This window comes from Coregonus lavaretus (genome assembly GCF_964263955.1).
Source record: "Coregonus lavaretus genome assembly, chromosome: 13".
Classification (NCBI taxonomy): Eukaryota; Metazoa; Chordata; class Actinopteri; order Salmoniformes; family Salmonidae; genus Coregonus; species Coregonus lavaretus.
In genome coordinates, this window is record NC_140000.1 from 18,811,545 (window position 1) to 18,833,987 (window position 22,443).

Below are 22,443 nucleotides of genomic sequence, written 5' to 3' on the forward strand. Positions count from 1 at the left end.
CTTGAATGTGGTTGAAGTAAGTCAGAATGTCCTTGTTTTATTATTTTTATTCTAAGAAAAGACTTGTGGTGTTTCTCTGAGATTGAGTCATTGTGGTTAGGGCGGTGTGTTACTTACCGGCACCTTGCAATTCTTTACACAGGTAGAGTTGCGTAAACTCCCTGAACTGTGTATGCACGTCCACCAACTTCACCATCGCACCACCGTTCATACTTGTCGGTCTCTGGCATACCATAGCATGTGGGGCAAAGTTGAAGCTGTAATGGAGGACTGACTGGGATATGAAGATGGATGTGTGTGTGTGTGTATGTGTGCATGAGCACGTGTGTGTGTGTGTGTGTGACTGATTGGCTGCTCTGAGAGTGAAACACAATACTGTGCAGCCCAGTGCAGCAGAACGAAGCGACGGCGTCATCTCACAGACTGTAATCAGGCCATTCTCTATGAATGCTCCATACTACTGTTGTACTGGAGTGTAAACATTCTAGGGGAATTGATTGTGTTGCTCAGCTATGGATTACGGTTTAAAGTGACTGAGTGGTGCGCTCTGGGATTTAGAGGAGCCTACTTAAATCTGGGGAACATGTACAGAAGATTGGCCAAACGGAGACCAAAGCTGAGCAACACAATCAATTCCCCTGCATGGCAATGGATTAGCTCCCGTCAAAATCTGATAGATATGTTGGAAGGATAACAACAGCAATATAAACCATTTGCACGCACACTTTAGAGAGTGATTCATATTACTCATTGGCACATTGGACCATACGTTTACTGGATTGTTTTGAGACAGTGAGTTGTGTCAGGTCAACTTTGTGGATCTAATGGAGCATGTAAGACGATGGAGCAGGGGAGGGGGAGTTCAAGTCTGTCAGTGGTAGAGTGAATAGTAATACCAGGGTAATGGCTGTTTGTCTCTGCCATAAAGAAAGAAAGAGGGCTCTGGATGACTACTTTAAAATAGAGATTGCCCTCAATGGCGCTGCCCATGCTGTCACAGAGGATGCCATTTGCAAGGATAGAACGTGTGCTATCTTTCCATATCTATGGTCTCTGCACTGGAGGCCTGGGTCATTGAGTTCATAAACAGCTCACCAGTTGACATGGGAAGAGACGACAGTAGTAGAACAGACAGTTTGTAGCAGGGGGAAAATTTGTTGAAGATGGAAGGAAGCATTGACCCATTTTAATACATTGTCTTCACATTTGAGGTCAATTTTTTTCTTCACCTTTGTACCAGATTTGCACGCGTTGCACACACACAAATAGAGTTGAGGCTGATGCAAATATATGGTCATTTTGTTCTTTACAAACTTGACCGGTGCTGTCACACACATTCAATATTTTGACATCAAAGTTCACCCTTGCAGAGATGATATGTGCAACCATAGAAAAGGCGAGGGACGCCTTCGAGAAGAGGTTTATGCACCCCCTCCCCCAACTCACGCAACACCTTTTTGGTGAATGTAAGGCTTTAGGTCACACACATTACGTTCAAATAGGATTCCCATGCAAAGATTTGAAGTACCTGCCAAACACGTTTGAAAGTGTTTTTATGTCCATGCCTCCAGGATCAGAGGACATGTTGAGGTTAAAGGGATCACACATTGTTTTGTTGGAGGAAGCAATAATATCCCTTTCAGTAAGAGCATACGAAGCAATGGGGCTGCCCATGCTGTGCTATCTTTCCATATCTATGGTCTCTGTACTGGAGGCCTGGATCATTGAGTTCATAAACAGCTCACCAGATGACATGCAGCCAGACGACAGTAGTATTACAGACAGCTTGTAGCTGGGGGAAAATGAGTCAAAGATAGAAGGAAGTGTTGACCCATTTTAATCAGGGCTGGGAATTGCCAGGGACCTCACGATAAGATATTATCACGATACTTGGGTGCCGATACGATATGTATTGCGATTCTCACTGTGGTGACAGAATTTTCCACAACATCACGATTCGATATTGCGATTTGATGTTCCAAACATATGTCTGCTGCAGAGAGACAAGAGAGAGCATGAGAAAACGAGTTTTGATCAGTCATGGAAATAAGTGGTGATAACATGTTGGCTCACTATTTAAAAAGAAGATGGAGAACAAGCTATACCGGAGTTTTTGCGCAGGTATAGCCGACTAGCGCAAGCTAACGCTACCTAGCAAAAATATATACAGTATATTCAGAAAGTATTCACACCCCTTGATTTATTCCATATTATGTTGTGTTACAAAGTGGGATTGAAATTGATTTAACTGTAATTTATTTTGTCAATGATCTACACAAAATACTCTGTAATGTCAAAGTGTGAGAAAAATTATTACATTTGTAAAATAAATATGAAAAATACAAGTATTCAACCCCCTGAGTCAATTTATGTTAGAATCACCTTTGGCAGCAATTACATCTGTGAGTCTTTCTGTGTAAGTCTATAAGCGCTTTCTACACCTGGATTGTGCAAAATTATTATTTTCAAAATTCTTAAACCTCCGGTCAAATTGGTTGTTGATCATTGCTAGACAACCATTTTCAGGTCTTGCCATAGATTTTCAAGCAGATTTAAGTCAAAACTGTAACTCGGCCACTCAGGAACATTCACTCTTCTTGGTAAGCAACTCCAGTGTAGATCTATCCTTGTGTTTTAGGTTATTGTCCTGCTGAAAGGTCAATTCAGTGTCTGGTGGAAAGCAGACTGAACCAGGTTTTCCTCTAGGATTTTGCCTGTGCTCAGCTCCATTCCATTTCTTTTTTATCCTGAAAAACTCCCCAGTCCTTAACGATTACAAGCATACATTTTACATTTTACATTTTAGTCATTTAGCAGACGCTCCTATCCAGAGCGACTTACAGTTAGTGAGTGCATACATTTTCATACCCATAACATGATGCAGCCACCGCTTAAAAATATGGAGAGTGGTACTCAGTAATGTGTTGTATTGGATTTGTCCCAAACATAACACTTTGTATTCAGGGCAAAAAGTTAATGACTACTTTAAAATGTACGTTTTAAAGTTGCTTTTCCAATTTTTTTGAAGTATTACTTTATTGCCTTGTTGCAAACAGGATGCATGTTTTGAAATGTTTTATTCTGTACAGACTTCCTTTTCACTCTGTCAATTAGATTTGTATTGTGGAGTAATTACAAGGTTGTTGATCCATCCTCAGTTTTCTCCTATCACAGCCATTTTGAGATGAGGCTGATGCGCCCCAACTCACACAACACCTTTTTTGATCAATGTACAGCTTTAGGTCACACACAACATTACGGTCAAATAGGATTCACGGGTAATAAAGAAAACACCAGTTAAAAAACCTATGTGTCATTTTAGATTCTGATCTCAATTTCGAATCACACATTAGGAATGTGACCAAAATAACTTTTTACCACCTGAGGAACTTTGCCAAGGTGCGGACGTTTCTATCTCAGGCTGATACAGAGAGACTCATCCATGCTTTTATTACAAGCAGCCTTGACTACTGTAATGCTCTCCTGTCTACCCAAGAAGGTCATTGGTCAACTGCAAAACATACAGAATGACGGAGAGCACACATTACACCGGTTTTAAAGTCTCTGCAATGACTGCCTGTGAGATTTAGAATTAATTTTAATATTCTTCTATTGGTTTTTAAATCAATCCACGATTGTGCACCCCAATACATGTCAGACATGCTTTTGAGTTATGTACCCAGTAGGTCCCTCAGGTCCTCTGGCACTGGCCTTTTAACTATCCCAAAGCCTAGGACCAAGAGGCATGGAGAGGTAGCCTTTAGTTACTATGGCCCCAGCCTCTGGAATAGCCTGCCAGAGAATCTGAGGTGGCCAAACACGTTTGAAAGTGTTTTTATGTCCATGCCTCCAGGATCAGAGGACATGTTGAGATTAAATGGGTCACACATTGTTTTGTTGTATAAGGAAGTAATAATACCCCTTTCAGTAACAGTGTACAAAGAAACATGGAACACTTACAGTGAGGGAAAAAAGTATTTGATCCCCTGCTGATTTTGTACGTTTGCCCACTGACAAAGAAATTATCAGTCTATAATTTTAATGGTAGGTTTATTTCAACAGTGAGAGACAGAATAAAAACAAAAAAATCCAGAAAAACGCATGTCAAAAATGTTATAAATTGATTTGCATTTTAATGAGGGAAATAAGTATTTGACCCCCTCTCAATCAGAAAGATTTCTGTCTCCCAGGTGTCTTTTATACAGGTAACAAGTAGAGATTAGGAGCACACTCTTAAAGGGAGTGCTCCTAATCTCAGTTTGTTACCTGTATAAAAGACACCTGTCCACAGAAGCAATCAATCAATCAGATTCCAAACTCTCCCCCATGGCCAAGACCAAAGAGCTCTCCAAGGATGTCAGGGACAAAATTGTAGACCTACACAAGGCTGGAATGGGCTACAAGACCATCGCCAAGCAGCTTGGTGAGAAGGTGACAACAGTTATAGGAAGAAACACAAAATAACTGTCAATCTCCCTCGGCCTGGGGCTCCATGCACGATCTCACCTCGTGGAGTTGCAATGATCATGAGAACGGTGAAGAATCAGCCCAGAACTACACGGGAGGATCTTGTCAATGATCTCAAGGCAGCTGGGACCATAGTCACCAAGAAAACAATTGGTAACACACTACGCCGTGAAGGACTGAAATCCTGCAGCGCCCGCAAGGTCCCCCTGCTCAAGAAAGCACATATACAGGCCCGTCTAAAGTTTGCCAATGAACATCTGAATGATTCAGAGGAGAACTGGGTGAAAGTGTTGTGGTCAGATGAGACCAAAATCGAGCTCTTTGGCATCAACTCAACTTGCCGTGTTTAGAGGAGGAGGAATGCTGCCTATGACCACCATCCCCACCGTCAAACATGGAGGTGGAAACATTATGCTTTAGGGGTGTTTTTCTGCTAAGGGGACAGGACAACTTCACCGCATCAAAGGGACGATGGACGGCGCCATGTACCGTCAAATCTTGGGTGAGAACCTCCTTCCCTCAGCCAGTGCATTGAAAATGGGTCGTGGATGGGTATTCCAGCATGACAATGACCCAAAACACACGGCCAAGGCAACAAAGGAGTGGCTCAAGAAGAAGCACATTAAGGTCCTGGAGTGGCCTAGCCAGTCTCCAGACCTTAATCCCATAGAAAATCTGTGGAGGGAGCTGAAGGTTCGAGTTGCCAAACGTCAGCCTCTAAACCTTAATGACTTGGAGAAGATCTGCAAAGAGGAGTGGGACAAAATCCCTCCTGAGATGTGTGCAAACCTGGTGGCCAACTACAAGAAACGTCTGACCTCTGTGATTGCCAACAAGGGTTTTGCCACCAAGTACTAAGTCATGTTTTGCAGAGGGGTCAAATACTTATTTCCCTCATTAAAATGCAAATCAATTTATAACATTTTTGACATGCGTTTTTCTGGATTTTTTTGTTGTTATTCTGTCTCTCACTGTTCAAATAAACCTACCTTTAAAATTATAGACTGATCATGTCTTTGTCAGTGGGCAAACGTACAAAATCAGCAGGGGATCAAATACTTTTTTCCCTCACTGTAGGTATTATTACTGATAGTCTGACTGACAGCAAAATTCAATAATCCATACAATACATTTCATCTTAAAAAGGTATTAATGTCTTAAAGCTACAATATGTAACTTTTTGGGCGACCTGACCAAATTCACATAGAAATTTTAGTTATAGATCTGTTATTCTCATTGAAAGCAAGTCTAACAAGCAGTAGATCTGTTTCTATGCTTCCCGTTCTTAAGTTATGTTTTTGCGTCTTTTGGTTTTGCACACCATCTTCAAACTGCTGGAAATACAATATTTTTGATTATAGAAAATATATTTCACAGCGGTTTAGATGGTAGAATTATTTTCTACACAATGATTGCTAGTTTTGTAACATAAATTGAAATTAGGCGAACTATCCGAATTTTAGCAACCAGGAAATGGTGCAGCGATTTCTGCGTAGTGCACCTAATAATAATGATAATGGGCAGTGATGATGTCCAAGAATAAATGGTTTATAGGGTATCTCTCTCTCTCTCTCTCTCTCTCAGGTGGCTCCTGACTCAGAGAGTACACTGAGGAAGAGGAAGGCCCCGGCACCCCCTCCTAGCCCTGCTGCCTCTGTCACCCCAGTTCCTAGCACCCCAGTGCCTCGCACCTCTGTCCAGATAGCCCCCTCTCCCTCTCCAGCCCCTAGCTCTCCTACCCCAAGCCTGCCTGCAGAAGAGGACTCTGGCTCTGAGCTGAGCAATGGGTCTGTCTACAGCAGCAGCAGTAGCAGTAGTGGGGTGGCCGCCGGCACCTCTGTCGCTGACACCTCAATGGCCGACTCTGACTCCGCCTCCAGCAGGGCTGATGTGTGCAAGCCCGGCCCTGATTCCACCCCCAGCAGCAGTGCTGCCATGGCTGACTCCTCCCGAGACTCCGCCCCTAGCAAGGTTGACACCGGCCCCAGAAGCAAGACTGATATGGTGAAGGCTGCCCCTGACTCCGCCCTTACCAGCAAAGTTGAAAAGGTTGACTCCACGCCCAGCAGCAGCGTTGACAAGGCCAAGCCCACCCCCGACTCGTCCCGCAGCACCACACCGGAGGAGACCAGAGGAGAGTCTGCTCTCGGCCTGAAACTAGACGAGACAGAGAACAACAGACACAGCGCCATGGGTCAGTATCATCAGTAACACATCTAGTCAATGTAAAGTGGCCGATCAAGGTTTCTCTCCTGTCAACCCACAGGCTGTTCCAGTCCCAGTGTTCAGCAGCAGATGACCACCACGTTGAGCACTAACTCCCTAAATGTTTGTCATATAACAGTGTAACAACCCTTGCCTAGGTTGGCTCCTTAATGATCTCCCCCAAATGGGTTAACCCAATTGGAGAACACCCGCAACGATTGTTGCACTACTACCGCTTTTTTTACTATAACAGGTTCCCCTCAACCTGAACTGAGTTGCTGGTGGTAGATATGATACCTGTACCAGTCATTTAGCCAGTAGGGGCCCAAGGTAGCATAAACTAAATAACCCCTACGTCACAGGACAGGAGTGGGCTGGTATTTCAGCGCTGCAGATTTGATTGAATGCCTTACGTTTTGTACAATCTGTCCTCAGGAAACCAGGTGAAATAGCATTGCTATTAGCCTTGCTATTCCTATTGATGCACTGTAGTGTAGAATATGCACAACATGCACAAGACTAGAGTTATATCGATTGCTTTACTCTTCATGTCTTTTCTTGAAACGGGTTGAAGCGGACAATATTTATTTAGCTTGGAGAGAATGAGAGAGGTTGAGGGATGAAGTGTTTAGTGCAGTGGACGCACTTAAAGCAGACAGCGCTGGGGTGTTGATTTATAGACCTGGGTGTGCCTCCCTCCCCTCCACTACTCCCAAGGCACTGTGCAGAACAAATAGACTTCTGCTGGGAAGACCCTGTCAGACCGACAGACCTATCTATTGCTCACAAGGCAGAACAACTAGACTTCCCCAAAACATAACAAAACAAATCATTATGATCTGATCTGAAGTTGTATATTTGTGGATATTTGTGGTTGTACATCATCAGTTGTACAGTCTGTAAAATAAATAGATGACATGCATCAATTAGGGATGATTTACGACAGGGATTTTAGATGCTTCCCCTTATTTAACCCCTGTGGGCTAAAGATAATCATTGTTTACGTTCTATAATGTATGTGAGCGCAGTTGTTTCCTACCTCTCCAGCTGTGTGGAGACTAAGATCCTATATTGGCTCTGTTAGCAGGAACAGTGCAACCCAGACATCTCTCCTCTCTCACATGGCACACTGCTTCTATGTGCTCTCTTTTCATTTTTTCACCTGTTTTCTCTCTCTCTCTCTCTCTCTCTATCTCTCTCTCTCTCTCTCTCTCTCTCTCTCTCTCTCTCTCTCTCTCTCTCTCTCTCTCTCTCTCTCTCTCTCTCTCTCTCTCTCTCTCTCTCTCTCTCTCTCTCTCTCTCTCTCTCTCTCTCTCTCTCTCTCACACCATCATGTTTGGCTCAGGCACAGAGGCTCCATCTCTAATGGGTGGTTTTTGGATCGTTGATTCTCATCTTAAGAGACATTTTCTGTCTGAAAAATACTGAGATTTCAACACACTCAATTGGGGCTTTTTCAATAATTCCACCCACCCATTGTCTGTGTGTGTGCGTGCTCGTGCTTGTGTCCCCCTCATTGTTTTGAAAGGGCCTGTAGGTCATCTGTTAGCCTCTGCAGGGTGTGTTTCTTACCCTATGTCCTGTGTTGACAATAGGGAAGCTCTCATCTTAATCTGCTGTGTGCGGTTAAGTCCCGTAGCTAGGTACATCTTTTTGTGGCGCTAGCTGTCACACCTGTAACGTAGTCCATCATCTGAAGGGGCTGAGGCGCAGAGTTAGCCAGTCACTCCCACGGCCAGCTCTACTCCATGCAGTCCATCAGCTGCTGAGTAAGGGATGTGTGAGGCATATGTTGACATATTGCTCACATCGCTCAGCACTGGCTGCCTTTACATCAGCCTGTTACTGGGTGTATCCCAAATGTCACCCTATTCCCTTATAGTGCACTATTTATGACCCAGGTCCCAGGTCAAAAGTAGTGCACTATATAGGTAATAGGGTGTTATTTAGGACCAACACAGTTACACCCCAGTGGCAGGCCATTCAGCTCCAGTCCACACAGTGCCATCAGTCTCTCTGTGATGCGGTAGTCCGGCCCTTGCCTGGAGTGTTTTGTGAAGCTCCTTTTCTATCTTCCCCAGCTGGGGTCTGGGGCATAGAGTAGGTCTGATCAGCAAGCAACACAATTGCCAATGAGAAGCTTCCATTCAAGAGAGGAGCTTTAATGTACTTTCTCCACGTACATTAAGCAGTTATAAGCAGCTTTCAGTTATTTGTTAATATATCTATTCATTGATTGCCTTGTGTCTTTTGTTTAATGTTTTTTAAAATTGTAATTTCTTTCTGCACAGTATGATGAACAAAGGCAAAAAAAATAATGTAACAGTTGTATTTCCTGGGTTTTTCTTTTAATGATGATACAGAATTTGTGTTTTTCAATGCAACTTTCTCAAGCCTATTGACTTCCCCCATTCTAACACCCAGTGCTTGCTGCATCCTTCCTTTTCTTTAGGTGCTGAGCATCCAGTGCCACTCAAACCTCGGCGAACCCCAGTACGAGAGCCCCCCCAGTTAGTCATCCCCCCACCACCGCCGTACCCTCCCCCTCCCTCAGACCCAGACTCCCCCGATGCCTCACCAGAGAGCCACATGGAGGAGGCCCCTCAGTGTAGGTCTCTCATCCCAGCTGACCTCCACTACTATTGGGCTGCCTTCTCCTCCTGCAGCTAGCCGCTCTCCTTCTAACCTTCATGTCTTCCTCTAACTCCTCTCCTTTTTCAGTGCTGCTTCCCTCCCTGAACTTCATAGTTGTTGTTGAATGTTGAATGTCCCGTGTGGCTCAGTTGGTAGAGCATGGTGCTTGCAATGCCAAGGTTGTGGGTTTGAGTCCCACGGGGGACCAGTACGAAAAAAATAAAGTGTGAAAATATATGCACTAACTACTGTAAGTTGCTCTGGATAAGAGCTTCTGCTAAATGACTCAAATGTAAAAATGTTGAAATCAATCTCTGTGTGTGTATCACAGTTTTCCCTCTTAATGTGTAGTCCGGCTCATGTGGACATTCTATCCAGGCTTGCCACATGGTTAATCTCCTTTGCAGTCAGTTAAACAGTTATGAGACCTCCTTTATAACAGACAGGCTGATAGGCCAGCTGAGCCCAATACTGAAGGTCAGCTGTGACGGTGAAGTTGCTTGTATCCCAAATGGTACCCTATTCTCTATATAGTGCTCTTCTTTTGACCAGGGCCTATAGGGCTCTGTTCAAAAGTAGTGCACTATATAGGAAATAGTGTGCCATTTAGGACGCAACGTTAATCAACCTGTGAGGCTTTCATCCAATGTTTTTTTGATCTCCTGCTGTCTGTTATCAGGCTGCGATAGCTGCAACTTCTTTCTCCAGGGCTCCAGAACACCTTTATCTACCCTGTCCTCTTTCTATCAACTTTCTCATGTCTTCTTATTTTCTCCCTTCCACAGTCTACTGCTGTGCCCCTGTCCGTTTCCCATTCTCCAAGCCTCGGTGAACAGACAGACAGACAGACAGACTTCTCTGGCCTGCCGTCCTCTCACTGTCTTCTTCTCCCACCTCCTCTCCTCCCTCGCTTCTTCTACACCTTCATCTCTTCCTGCTGGACCTCTACTCCTTCCATCCTCCTCCTCCTGTTCCTAGAACTGTACCTAGAACTGCCTTTCTTTCCCAACTCTACACTTTCAAATCCCTCAGTTGTGGAATGTGGCTTCCTTTTCCTTGTGTTTGTGGCTTGTTTTTATAAATGTCTGTATATACAGTATAAACTATAAGCCGTTTTGTATTTCAGCTAGTTATACAGTGGTTGGTACAGTAGAGAACTAAGAGGACAGAGTGTGATGTGTGAGGGCTGATGGGGACAGGGATGTGTGTGATCAGTAGGCTATTTAAGTGCAGATGAGATACCCATACATGTATTGAGTGTGGAGTGATTGATGAAGACATTTTGAAATGAGGGTATAAGGAAAGTCATATGATATCCACAAATCAATGATTTGATGGTGGTGGTATAGGTTTCTGTATTATTGCTTAGTGTTTGTAATGGTTAGTAACTAGAAACAAGGCTGTTGTTTCTCTGCATGCTGGTTGGTTGACTCCATTAAGGAGTGACCAATAAATCAATACAAAAAAGCACTTTTAAGTGCAAGATTAGCATGGTGTCCAAGACAGATAATTGAGATCAAGGATTTCCTTGAAATGGACAAGCATAAAAACATTAATATTTTATCATTTCATTTTACATTAAAGACTTTAAAGACCACTTGTTGATTGAGGCCATGAGGAAATTATTTGTGATTGGGATTTTGGTCTGTGTGTGCTGGTAATGTGGCTTAGTGTGTTTTAGTATGCTGTGGATAGAGAGATGATAGATGTCTGGATCTGACTGGATGTTTGTGAGAGAGTGTTACTGGCATAGAGAGAGAGTTACTGCCTGAGTGTCTTGACTTGGTTTGTGCATAGTTTGGGTTTATGTGATGGGAGCAAGCATGAGTTCATGTTTGTGTAAGATTTTGTTTTGGATAGGAATATACTGTGCATGTGCTTGAGGTTGTTTGTGAGAGTGTTTTTGGCTGTTTTGGGTATAGCCAGAGTGTGTCTGGTGATTAGGGAGAGTGTGTGCTGGCTGTGGTTGCAGCTGGCATGACTAAGGCAGTGCTTGGAAAGGTTTGGGAGGGCCACTCTGTGTGAGTCACTGGATCTCCAGGAACAGGCTCTCTTCACCATTACAGCTCTGCCCGAAGTTGACAGGCCCAGCACACACACACACACACATACACACACACACACACACACACACACTGGAGACACACCAGAGACACACTGGGGCCAAGGTCACTCATGGGTTATAATACACTGCTCAAAAAAAGAAAGGGAACACTTAAACAACACATCCTAGATCTGAATGAATGAAATAATCTTATTAAATACTTTTTTCTTTACATAATTGAATGTGCTGACAACAAAATCACACAAAAATTATCAATGGAAATCAAATGTATCAACCCATGGAGGTCTGGATTTGGAGTCACACTCAAAATTAAAGTGGAAAACCACACTACAGGCTGATCCAACTTTGATGTAATGTCCTTAAAACAAGTCAAAATGAGGCTCAGTAGTGTGTTTGGCCTCCACGTGCCTGTATGACCTCCCTACAACGCCTGGGCATGCTCCTGATGAGGTGGCGGATGGTCTCCTGAGGGATCTCCTCCCAGACCTGGACTAAAGCATCCGCCAACTCCTGGACAGTCTGTGGTGCAACGTGGCGTTGGTGGATGGAGCGAGACATGATGTCCCAGATGTGCTCAATTGGATTCAGGTCTGGGGAACGGGCAGGCCAGTCCATAGCATCAATGCCTTCCTCTTGCAGGAACTGCTGACACACTCCAGCCACATGAGGTCTAGCATTGTCTTGCATTAGGAGGAACCCAGGGCCAACCGCACCAGCATATGGTCTCACAAGGGGTCTGAGGATCTCATCTCGGTACCTAATGGCAGTCAGGCTACCTCTGGCGAGCACATGGAGGGCTTTACGGCCCCCCAAAGAAATGCCACTCCACACCATGACTGACCCACCGCCAAACCGGTCATGCTGGAGGATGTTGCAGGCAGCAGAACGTTCTCCACGGTGTCTCCAGACTCTGTCACGTCTGTCACATGTGCTCAGTGTGAACCTGCTTTCATCTGTGAAGAGCACAGGGCGCCAGTGGCGAATTTTCCAATCTTGGTGTTCTCTGGCAAATGCCAAACGTCCTGCACGGTGTTGGGCTGTAAGCACAACCCCCACCTGTGGACGTCGGGCCCTCATACCACCCTCATGGAGTCTGTTTCTGACCGTTTGAGCAGACACATGCACATTTGTGGCCTGCTGGAGGTCATTTTGCAGGGCTCTGGCAGTGCTCCTCCTGCTCCTCCTTGCACAAAGGCGGAGGTAGCGGTCCTGCTGCTGGGTTGTTGCCCTCCTACGGCATCCTCCACGTCTCCTGATGTACTGGCCTGTCTCCTGGTAGTGCCTCCATGCTCTGGACACTACGCTGACAGACACAGCAAACCTTCTTGCCACAGCTCGCATTGATGTGCCATCCTGGATGAGCTGCACTACCTGAGCCACTTGTGTGGGTTGTAGACTCCGTCTCATGCTACCACTAGAGTGAAAGCACCGCCAGCATTCAAAAGTGACCAAAACATCAGCCAGGAAGCATAGGAACTGAGAAGTGGTCTGTGGTCACCACCTGCAGAACCACTCCTTTATTGGGGGTGTCTTGCTAATTGCCTATAATTTCCACCTGTTGTCTATTCCATTTGCACAACAGCATGTGAAATTTAATGTCAATCAGTGTTGCTTCCTAAGTGGACAGTTTGATTTCACAGAAGTGTGATTGAGTTACATTGTGTTGTTTAAGTGTTCCCTTTATTTTTTTGAGCAGTGTATAATATGCCATTTAGCAGACGCTTTTATCCAAAGCGACTTACAGTCATGCGTGCATACATTTTTTTGTGTATGGGTGGTCCCTGGGATCGAACCCACTACCCTGGCGTTACAAACACCGTGCTCTATCAGCTGAGCTACAGAGGAGGCTTTAAAGCATCTCTCTTAATGACTTCTCAGTGATGTGCTCTACATGCTGGCTGGATAATACTGTAAACCTAATAAATGGAACACATACAGTACCAGTCAAAAGTTTGGACACACCTACTTATTCCAGGGTTTTTCTTTATTTTGACTATTTTGTACATTGTAGAATAATAGTGAAGACATCAAAACTATGAAATAACACATGTGGAATCATGTAGTAACCAAAAAAGTTTTAAACAAATCAAAATATATTTTATATTTGAGATTCTTCAAAGTAGCCACCCTTTGCCTTGATGACAGCTTTGCACACTCTTGGCATTCTCTCAACCAGCTTTCATGAGGAATGCTTTTCCAACGGTCTTGAAGGAGTTCCAACATATGCTGAGCACTTGTTGGCTGCTTTTCCTTCACTCTGCGGTCCAACTCATCCCAAACCATCTTAATTGGGTTGAGGTCGGGTGATTGTGGAGGCCAGGTCATCTGATGCAGCACTCCACCACTCTCCTTGGTCAAATAGCCCTTACACAGCCTGGAGGTGTGTTAGGTCATTGTCTTGTTGAAAAACAAATGATAGTCCCATTAAGCCCAAACCAGGTGGGATGGCGTATCGCTGCAGAATGCTCTGGTAGCCATGCTAGTTAAGTGTGCCTTGAATTCTAAATAAATCACTGACAGTGTCATCAGCAAAGCACCCCCACACCTCATCCTCCATGCTTCACGGTGGGAACACACACATGCGGAGATCATCCGTTCACCTACTCTGTGTCTCACAAAGACACGGCGGTTGAAACCAAGAATCTCAAATTTGGACTCATCAGACCAAAGGACAGATTTCCACCGGTCTAATGTCAATTGCTCGTGTTTCTTGGCCCAAGCAAGTCTCTTCTTATTATTGGTGTCCCTTAGTAGTGGTTTCTTTGCAGCAATTCGACCATGAAGGCCTGATTCACTCAGTCTCCTCTGAACAGTTGATGTTGAAATGTGTCTGTTACTTGAACTCTGTAAAGCATTTATTTGGCCTGCAATTTCTGAGGCTGGTAACTCTAATGAATTTATCCTCTGCAGCAGAGGTAACTCTGGGTCTTCCTTTCCTGTGGCGGTCCTCATGAGAGCCAGTTTCATCTGCACTTGAAGAAATGTTCAAAGTTGTTGAAATGTTCTGGATTGATTGACCTTCATGTCTTGAAGTAATGATGGACTGTCGTTTCTCTTTGCTTATTTGAGCTGTTCTTGCCATAATATGGACTTGCTCTTTTACCAAATAGGGCTATCTTCTGTATACCAACCCTACCTTGTCACAACACAACTGATTTACTCAAACTTATGAAGAAGGAAAGAAATTCCACAAATTCATTTTTAAGAAGGCACACCTGTTAATTGAAATGCATTCCAGGTGACTACCTCATGAAGCTGGTTGAGAGAATGCCAAGAGTGTACAAAGCTGTCATCAAGGCAAAGGGTGGCTACTTTGAAGAATATCAAATATCAAATATATTAGGATTTGTTTAACACTTTTTGGGTTACTACATGATTCCATATGTGTTATTTCATAGTTTTGATGTCTTCACTATTATTCTACAATGTAGAAAATAGTACAAATAAAGAAAAACCCTTGAATGAGTAGGTGTGTCCAAACTTTTGACTGGTACTGTACATTAATACTCCTGCTTTTGGCTTGATTACCAGTGAGATGAGTGAGACATTATACAATCTAAATGTTTTGCCCCAATGCCAAGTGGGAGACCAGAGGACTACGGTATATGATGTAACATGTCAATATCGTTCATGGGAAATGTTGAGTACAGGATCATAAGGTTTGTTTAAGCATGCCCACATCAAGGTAGCAGTTTCATTGAGTGTGTGTGTGTCTCAGAATGTATAGCTAACATTGTATAATAACATTTATCTCACTCTTCCCCTCTGTCTGCTTCCCTCCTTTCTCTTTAATGCACATGCTTGTGTAACCTCTATTTTTCTGTTGCTGTGAACTGTTGTTCTCAATAGACCACAGATAACATTGTAACTAGATTAGCTCATTTTGCATCATTATACAGCTTTCTTCTGTCAGTTGATAATACTGATAATAATACTAAGGATTATGTTGTTAATGATGATGATAATGACTATGTTGATGATAATATAATATAATATAATAATAATATGCCATTTAGCAGACGCTTTTATCCAAAGCGACTTACAGTCATGTGTGCATACATTTTTACGTATGGGTGGTCCCGGGGATCTAACCCACTACCCTGGCGTTAAAAGCGCCATGCTCTACCAATTGAGCTACAGAGGACCATGATAATGATGATCATGTATACCACCCCTTTGCCCGGACCCCAGCTTGGCTGCACTCTCGGCGGCTCTCTGTGGCAGGACCCCAGACCCCAGACACAGAGGCGGAGGAGACTTTATCCATGGGCAGCAGTGGCAGTGGCAGCTTCCAGGACCAGGGCTATGCAGCCTCCGAGGGCATGGCTGAGGCTGAGGACTCTGGCCTGGTCAGCTCCCCCTCTGCCTCCGACACCACTCACCCTACCTCCCCAAACGGGAGCCTCTCCCTGGGCTCTTCTGGCTCCTCTCACCCCATGATCTATCCCCTCACCAAGGACTGTTCTAGTGATAGTGACGAGGGCTGTGCCACGTGGGGCTCCAGACACAGGTACTATAGCTGTACTACCACTCACCTGCTCTGCTCACTGCATTATCATAGCAATGTTCAGGTTGGATACTTAGCAAAGTCAAACTCACAATGCTTTTCAATTATTACTTCTTAGTTATCCTACCCTTATGCACTTACTACTACTAACCTTGTTGCAGACCCTAGCTAACCCTTCTTTTCTCATTGGAAGGGTACCTAGTCTTCCTATGATTTACCAACTACCTCCTTGCTCCCAGTTCTCAGTCTGCCTTACGTTTCTCACTATTTAGTCAGCAATCTCACGTCTCTGCACCGGCTGGTTTTTAAAGGCCTGTTTTACGGCGCCAACAGTGCTTCCTGACTGAGTCACTGCAGTCCACATGTGTTGGAGCTAAGGGGCTACCTGCCAAAGCCTGCAGCGTCACTTAAATCTGCTGGGCTCTAAATTAAGGGCTCTGGGGTTTTTCTCAGTCATCTTTTAACAAGGAAAATAGGCTCAACCTAGTATGCAGGAGGAAGTTCTCTTTGGCTTGGCCAAGAAGAGCAAGAATATAACCCCCATGCCTTTTTAGTTTTAGTTTAGAAAAGAAACACATTAATAAAACATAGGAACGCTCAGTGGACACCTTGAACTAAGTGTGAAAGAAAATAAACTTGAAAACAGTACTACGTTTTTATGAATAAATATTTCAAGGGCAGCAGACTCCACCAGGATCTAAATATAACTTTCAAACTTTTTAGTTAACTTGAGAGTTATACTTTTATGCTACCTGCAAAACAGCTCAAAACGTAACTTGTATTACCCCCTCCTCCCTTAGACACAGCAGTGATATCAGCCACAACGACAAAGCAGGCAAAACAAAGGACATCTATGAAGAGGACCCAGAGCTCACCGCTCAGCTCAACCAGACTCTGGCTGATCTGGAGGCTGATCTAGCAGGTGAGCTTTTAGTAGAACACAAATGTATTGTCCATCAAATGCACATGAATTACATACTGGAGACATACTGGAAACCACAATGGATGCACAGGACTAAAACAAATATTTGTTGTATAGTCAATAAGCAGGCCGGCTAACACATGTATTTTTTGTTTGTCCCTGTCCACTAGATATAAGTCACATAGATGCTGTTTCAGTGCAAGAGTACCCCTACGTGATGTCCACTGAGAGCAATGACATCCCAGTGTCTGTGGTGGATATGGAGGTCCCAGTCACAGACATAGATGTAGTCCTGGAGGACTACGAGACCCAGAACATGACGGATTACCAAGCCACCCTAATGAGTAGCTCTCAAACAACGGACAATAAAGACCTGAACCACAGTCATCATCATTCAAGTGTTGGTAGCATACAGAACAAAAACAACAGCGCCTGTACGTCTGACGGCTCCAGCAAAGTCAGCTCTGGTCAACCACAGCCCGCGCAGCGCCTCAAATTACCAGGGAAGAAGCTTGCCAATGGCGCCACGGGGAAAGACCGCACAGCAGCAGTCTCTAAGACTAAAGCTAAACTGGAAGTTCAAAGACGGGAGTCCAATGAGGGAGCTGAGAGGAAAGCCTCACCTGTCAACAGCTCTCTCGCTGTCTCAGAGAGCCATTCCAAGTCCCCTGAAAAAGAGGTTCCCGCCTATAGAGGCCACGCTGCCCCCCAGGCACAAACCAAAATCACCTGTAGCCCAGTCTCCCGATTCGGTATGAAGACATTCACCATCGTCCCTCCCAAGCCCGCAGTTGCAACCCAGCCTCAGAAGCAAGCAGAGGCCCTGGCCACACTGACAACAGGTGCCATTAGAATTGACGATCAGGGTAACATGGTCAAAGTGGCCATCGCCCAAAACAAGTTTGGTGGTTCCTCTGAGTCGGGGATCAACAAAGATGACTCCGTCTCACCATTCCTGGGGAAAGCCAAAGCCTTCTGGAGCTCCACGGAGAAGCAGGACAAGCAGGACACTTCTGCACCTTCGGTCCCTGCTAGTAGAGGGCCTGTCGCTTTCACAAAAACCCAGAGCCCAGAGCCTGAGGTTCCCAAAACTACCCCTCTGGTCGTAGCCTCTAACCCACCTGCAGCCAAGGCAACACCTAAGGCCTCTGAACTTGTAGCCAAGATGACACCTAAGGAAACATGCAAAGATGTTGTTGAGGTAACAAAGGACGTCTCACAGGAAGCAGAGGGCAAGGCCCCAGTTCCAGTTTCAGAGACGCCTGTGCAGCAGCAGCAGCAGCCTATGAAACTGAACCCTGGTATTCTCCAAGATCAGAAGAGAGACCTTTCCTTCCTCAAGCCATCCAGGAGAACATCCAGTCAGTACGTAGCTTCTGCCATTGCTAAATATGCTGTGAAGCCCACCACGGCCAAAGCTGACAACATTCAAGAAGTACCAGCAGATTTGTCTGGCCCCGTGAGAAAGCCACCTGGCAGTTACGGCTATCAGAAAGAGGGTAGATCCTTTCATGTAAATCCACAGCGGTCCTCTGGTACATCTACTAATGTACCAGTGAAGAAGGAGAGCAGCTCTGGGTCTGGGTCCTATCACGCCGGTGCTAAATGTTACCCTGACTACCTATCAGCAGAGAAACGGGTAGTCTCCGGTGAGTCGACGCAAGGAGTGAACCGGAGTGGTTATGGGAGCAGTTCTACCCTGCGAGGTGGAGGAAGGAGCTCAAAGTCACTGGACTCTGATACGGTGGCCAATAACACTAAGCAGCACGGGCCCAACAGTCCCAGTCCCAGACAGCAGACACAGATGACACCCCCACCACCCCCACCACCAGCACCACAATCCCCCACTGAACAGGTACCTTCCCTCTCCAAGCCCTCGCAGGGTCAACCACCACAGAGCAGATCAGAGACAGTAGGTCCCAAAGGTCGTCCAGCCCTGGCAAAGAAGCCTGAACCACCGGGAGCGGCTGCAGCTGCTGCAAGCAACGACCTCCCAGAGCCCCAGCAGGTCCGTCTGTTTGGACCAGTGAAGAAGTTCAAACCTGTGGTCATGAAGTCGGTCCAGATGGACACGTCATTACACACCACCCTGATGTCGGCCATCCAGTGTGGGGACGGGAAGGAGAGGCTCAGAAAGGTGAGAGAGATAGAGAGACCGTCATGCTAACTTCACAAAGATCACTGTTTACAAGTCTACAGCCACTTAAAATGGGTGTAATGTAGGGGCTTGGTTTCTAATTTCCCTGATTTTCCCTGTCGGACTAGATATCGGACTCAAGTGCAAGCAGCACTTTGAAGAAATCGTCTTTTGTTGAGGAAGAAAATGAGCGATGTGCGCTACTGGCAGCCATTAGAGGCCAAAGTAACTCTGCAGGGCTAAAGAAGGTAAGCTATAGCAAAGAGTCAGACAGGGTGGTGTGCAATGCGTTGGTTTTGCAATGTCTTGCTGTAGCACAGATGATCTGTTGCATGTCAGTGAATAGCTCATTTCAGGAGAACAATCAGCACTATGTTTACTATAAATGAGTCTATTTACATTCCCCTTGAATGTGATGTGGTTTGTTTTCATGTAAGGACCATGGTGAAATGAGAGGAGGAAATGTGCAGTTGTAGTTGTGATGGAGGCCCGATGTGGTGAGCTCTAGAATGTTCCTGCCCAGCTCACCAGCAGGAATCTCAGAAATGTGCATTACTAAATCAGGTTCTCAGGGCAATAACATGGAATTTAGGTTTGATAAAAAAAGAATGGAATGTTTAATGAGTGTTCTTGATTCTATTCCTTAGCTACCTGTTGAATTTAGTTGGAGCTGAAGCTAAAGTAGATCCAGGCTAGTGACATCTTAACTTAGAGTTGCAAAGCTGTTTGAAATGGCTTCAAACCTTTGTTTTGCTGCCTAGTAAACCACTAGGTATATGAGGGAAGATGTAGGTGTGTAAACAAGGTATATGAGAGAAGTTGTAGTGTGTGTGTGTGTGTGTGTGTGTGTGTGTGTGTGTGTGTGTGTGTGTGTGTGTGTGTGTGTGTGTGTGTAAGCAGCCGTCATGTGGGTCTATGTGTCTGGACTGCCATTGTTCCCCTCTCTACACTCCACAGACCAAATCCCAGGCTGCAGAGGATCTTGACAAGTTCAGGAAGACTGAGGAGGACAACAGAACTCAGTGTGATGCCTTCCCTGCCATGCCTCCCCCTCCTTCATTTGTGCCTCTGCCGCCTCCACCCCCCTCTATGCTCCTCCCTCCTCCTCCTCCTCCTCCTCCTCCTGCCCCTCCCTCCACCCAGCCCAAGTGCCCTATGGTGGGGGTGCCCCTGGGGGCTGTGGGGAACCCCGCTCTGGCCCGGGATGCAATGCTGGAGGCCATCCGCTCTGGCTCTGCAGCTGAGCGCCTAAAGAAGGTACAATATGTTCTATACTGCAGGCAGCCACACTAACAATACAATAGCAATACCACAAAAGAGACAGTTATTGGGAGCGAGTTTAGTCATCAAGTTACAGGTTGTAAATTCAATGTTCTCAGATAGAGCAAATGGAGGTGTTCATAAATTACCTGTTGTGCATGCACTCACATGGGAACTCACCAGCCAGGCGACTACCCACAATTTCTCATGTAGTATTACCTTGTCTTTTGTTGCAACATGTCTGTGACGGAACAAACAACTCCTGGGAAACATTCTGTGATAGCTGGAGACCAAGATTCCGTCACATAGTTCCACAGTCTGTGGGGCTGTGCTGCTTGAGCAATGTATTGTTCCATTAGATTAAGCAATGAGAAAAATAAAATAAAAACACTTTCAGTCTTCACAAAAGATTCTACTTCTTGCATGATCTGAACTCTGTTAACTCAATGTCAGGCTTTTTTTTTATTGGTACAGAGCAAAAAATAACGCTGGTTTTCATGTTTAATCTATTTTATTCAGGTCAATGCCCCCACAAAAACAGTTCAAGTGAACGGTAGACTTGGTACTATACAAGCAGCATCATCCCTCTCACAACAAGGACAATAAAGAATCTTCCAGAATGATTCCAGAGCGTCTTGCAAACCATCTGATTAGAATCGTCATAGGCAGCCAAATAATATATGTTATCTTTTACCTTAATTTATCACTGTCCTTCTGTATATGTATCTAGTTATGTGTACTTGAATAACTGGAAAGAGGAATCGCTGTACAAAAGCATGTGCCAATAATTTTTGTTGCTTTGGAATATTTATTAGGTGCTCTTGCTGATAATAATAATAATCTTAGGAGATGATTTTAGTTATTTTATTATTTGTCTTTTTTATTTTACTGTTTAATACTCGTCCACATGAAATTGATGCCTCATGCTGTCTTACTGTCAGTGTTATGTTTGATTATTACATATTTACTGTATATATTCCATGTAATAGGATGCAATTGATCAGACTGCTTGATATAGTGCAATGAGTAACACCGGCCAAGCATGACAGAATTTGGCTCCAGGTGGTGATTAGGATGTATCCCAAATGGCACCCTGTTCCCTAAATAGTGCCTATGGGCCCTGGACAAAAGTAGTGCACTATATAGGGAATAGGGTGCCATTTGGAACGTATTCTAGTTTATTTTGCAAAGCTCTGGGTTTTTAGATCTCCTCTATGCTGTTGTTCAACCTTTACATGTGATGATTCTTTGATTTATAATGCCTCTTAATATATTTATTTTCATCTTCAGAGAAAAGATGACCAACATATCCTTTCTTGACATCACAAAATCATTTTTGAAGCATTTCTGTTTATGTGTAACTATTGGTGAATAATATCACCATGACTTAGTAAAATAGTTTACTAATCAATAGATATATGAGTAATGAACAAGAGGTATGGGCTGTTACTCAATTTTCAGAAAAAAAGTCTGATTACTATTTGTTATGATTTTGTTGTTTATTTAATCACAAAGTGTTCTATGCTGTTTGCATGGGGCTGCACTGCACAGCTTTTTGTTATTGTATTAAACAGTAGCTGATGTGCAGTACTGTACTTGAGCTTGTTCCTCTCTAGACATTTTAAGGCATTACTATGGTAGTTGAAAGAAAGCAAAAGTGAATATTATAATATATTTTATAAATGAAGTAGTATCAATATTGATTGGAAGGACTGAATGATAGGATTGGAAGGACCCCCCAGTGTAAAGCATTAAAATAGGGGCCACAAGATTCTAGACTGGTCAGTGAAAAGATGGATTCATAGGTTGTCCAGTTCTTAAAATTCAGTTTAGATGTTTACTTATGTTCTAGATCAGGGGTATTCAACTCTTAACCTACGAGGTCCGGAGCCTGCTGGTTTTCTGTTTTACCTGATAATTAATTGCACCCACCTGGTGTGCCAGGTCTAAATAAGTCCCTGATTAGAGGGGAACAATGAACAAAAGCAAAGGAACTGACTTTGAGGTCCAGAGTTGAGTTTGAGAGTAAAAAGTTGTATGTTTTGTAAACTACAGATTATTACAGTAATAAACTGTTGTTAAAATTGGAAATAAATAGAAAAATATGAATCCAATAAAATTGTGAGTTTTATAAGCTATTGCTTTTTGATGTTAAGTGCACATTATTTTTGGAACAATTTCACGTTTTATTTTGTCCGCCCACATTTTTGTATTTATTTAATTAAATGCATTTTGTAACCTTGTAA

The 22,443-nt window shown here is 44.2% G+C and overlaps 1 protein-coding gene across 4 annotated transcripts in view; it reads left to right on the forward strand.

Moving 5' to 3' along the window:
- The window catches only part of LOC311140790 (protein cordon-bleu-like), a 70,837-nt gene extending 48,394 nt beyond the window's left edge, over window positions 1-22,443 (forward strand). For 3 of the 4 annotated variants that reach the window (XM_084176014.1, XM_084176013.1, XM_084176016.1), the window contains 8 exons: window positions 6,052-6,661; window positions 9,125-9,280; window positions 15,563-15,881; window positions 16,679-16,800; window positions 16,971-18,937; window positions 19,066-19,185; window positions 19,895-20,194; window positions 20,717-22,443. In XM_084176014.1, coding sequence (XP_084032140.1) covers window positions 6,052-6,661; window positions 9,125-9,280; window positions 15,563-15,881; window positions 16,679-16,800; window positions 16,971-18,937; window positions 19,066-19,185; window positions 19,895-20,194; window positions 20,717-20,803 — 3,681 coding nt within the window. In that variant the 3' untranslated portion in view covers window positions 20,804-22,443. The remainder of the gene's footprint in view (window positions 1-6,051; window positions 6,662-9,124; window positions 9,281-15,562; window positions 15,882-16,678; window positions 16,801-16,970; window positions 18,938-19,065; window positions 19,186-19,894; window positions 20,195-20,716) is intronic. The other variant, XM_084176015.1, reaches the window with a different exon arrangement.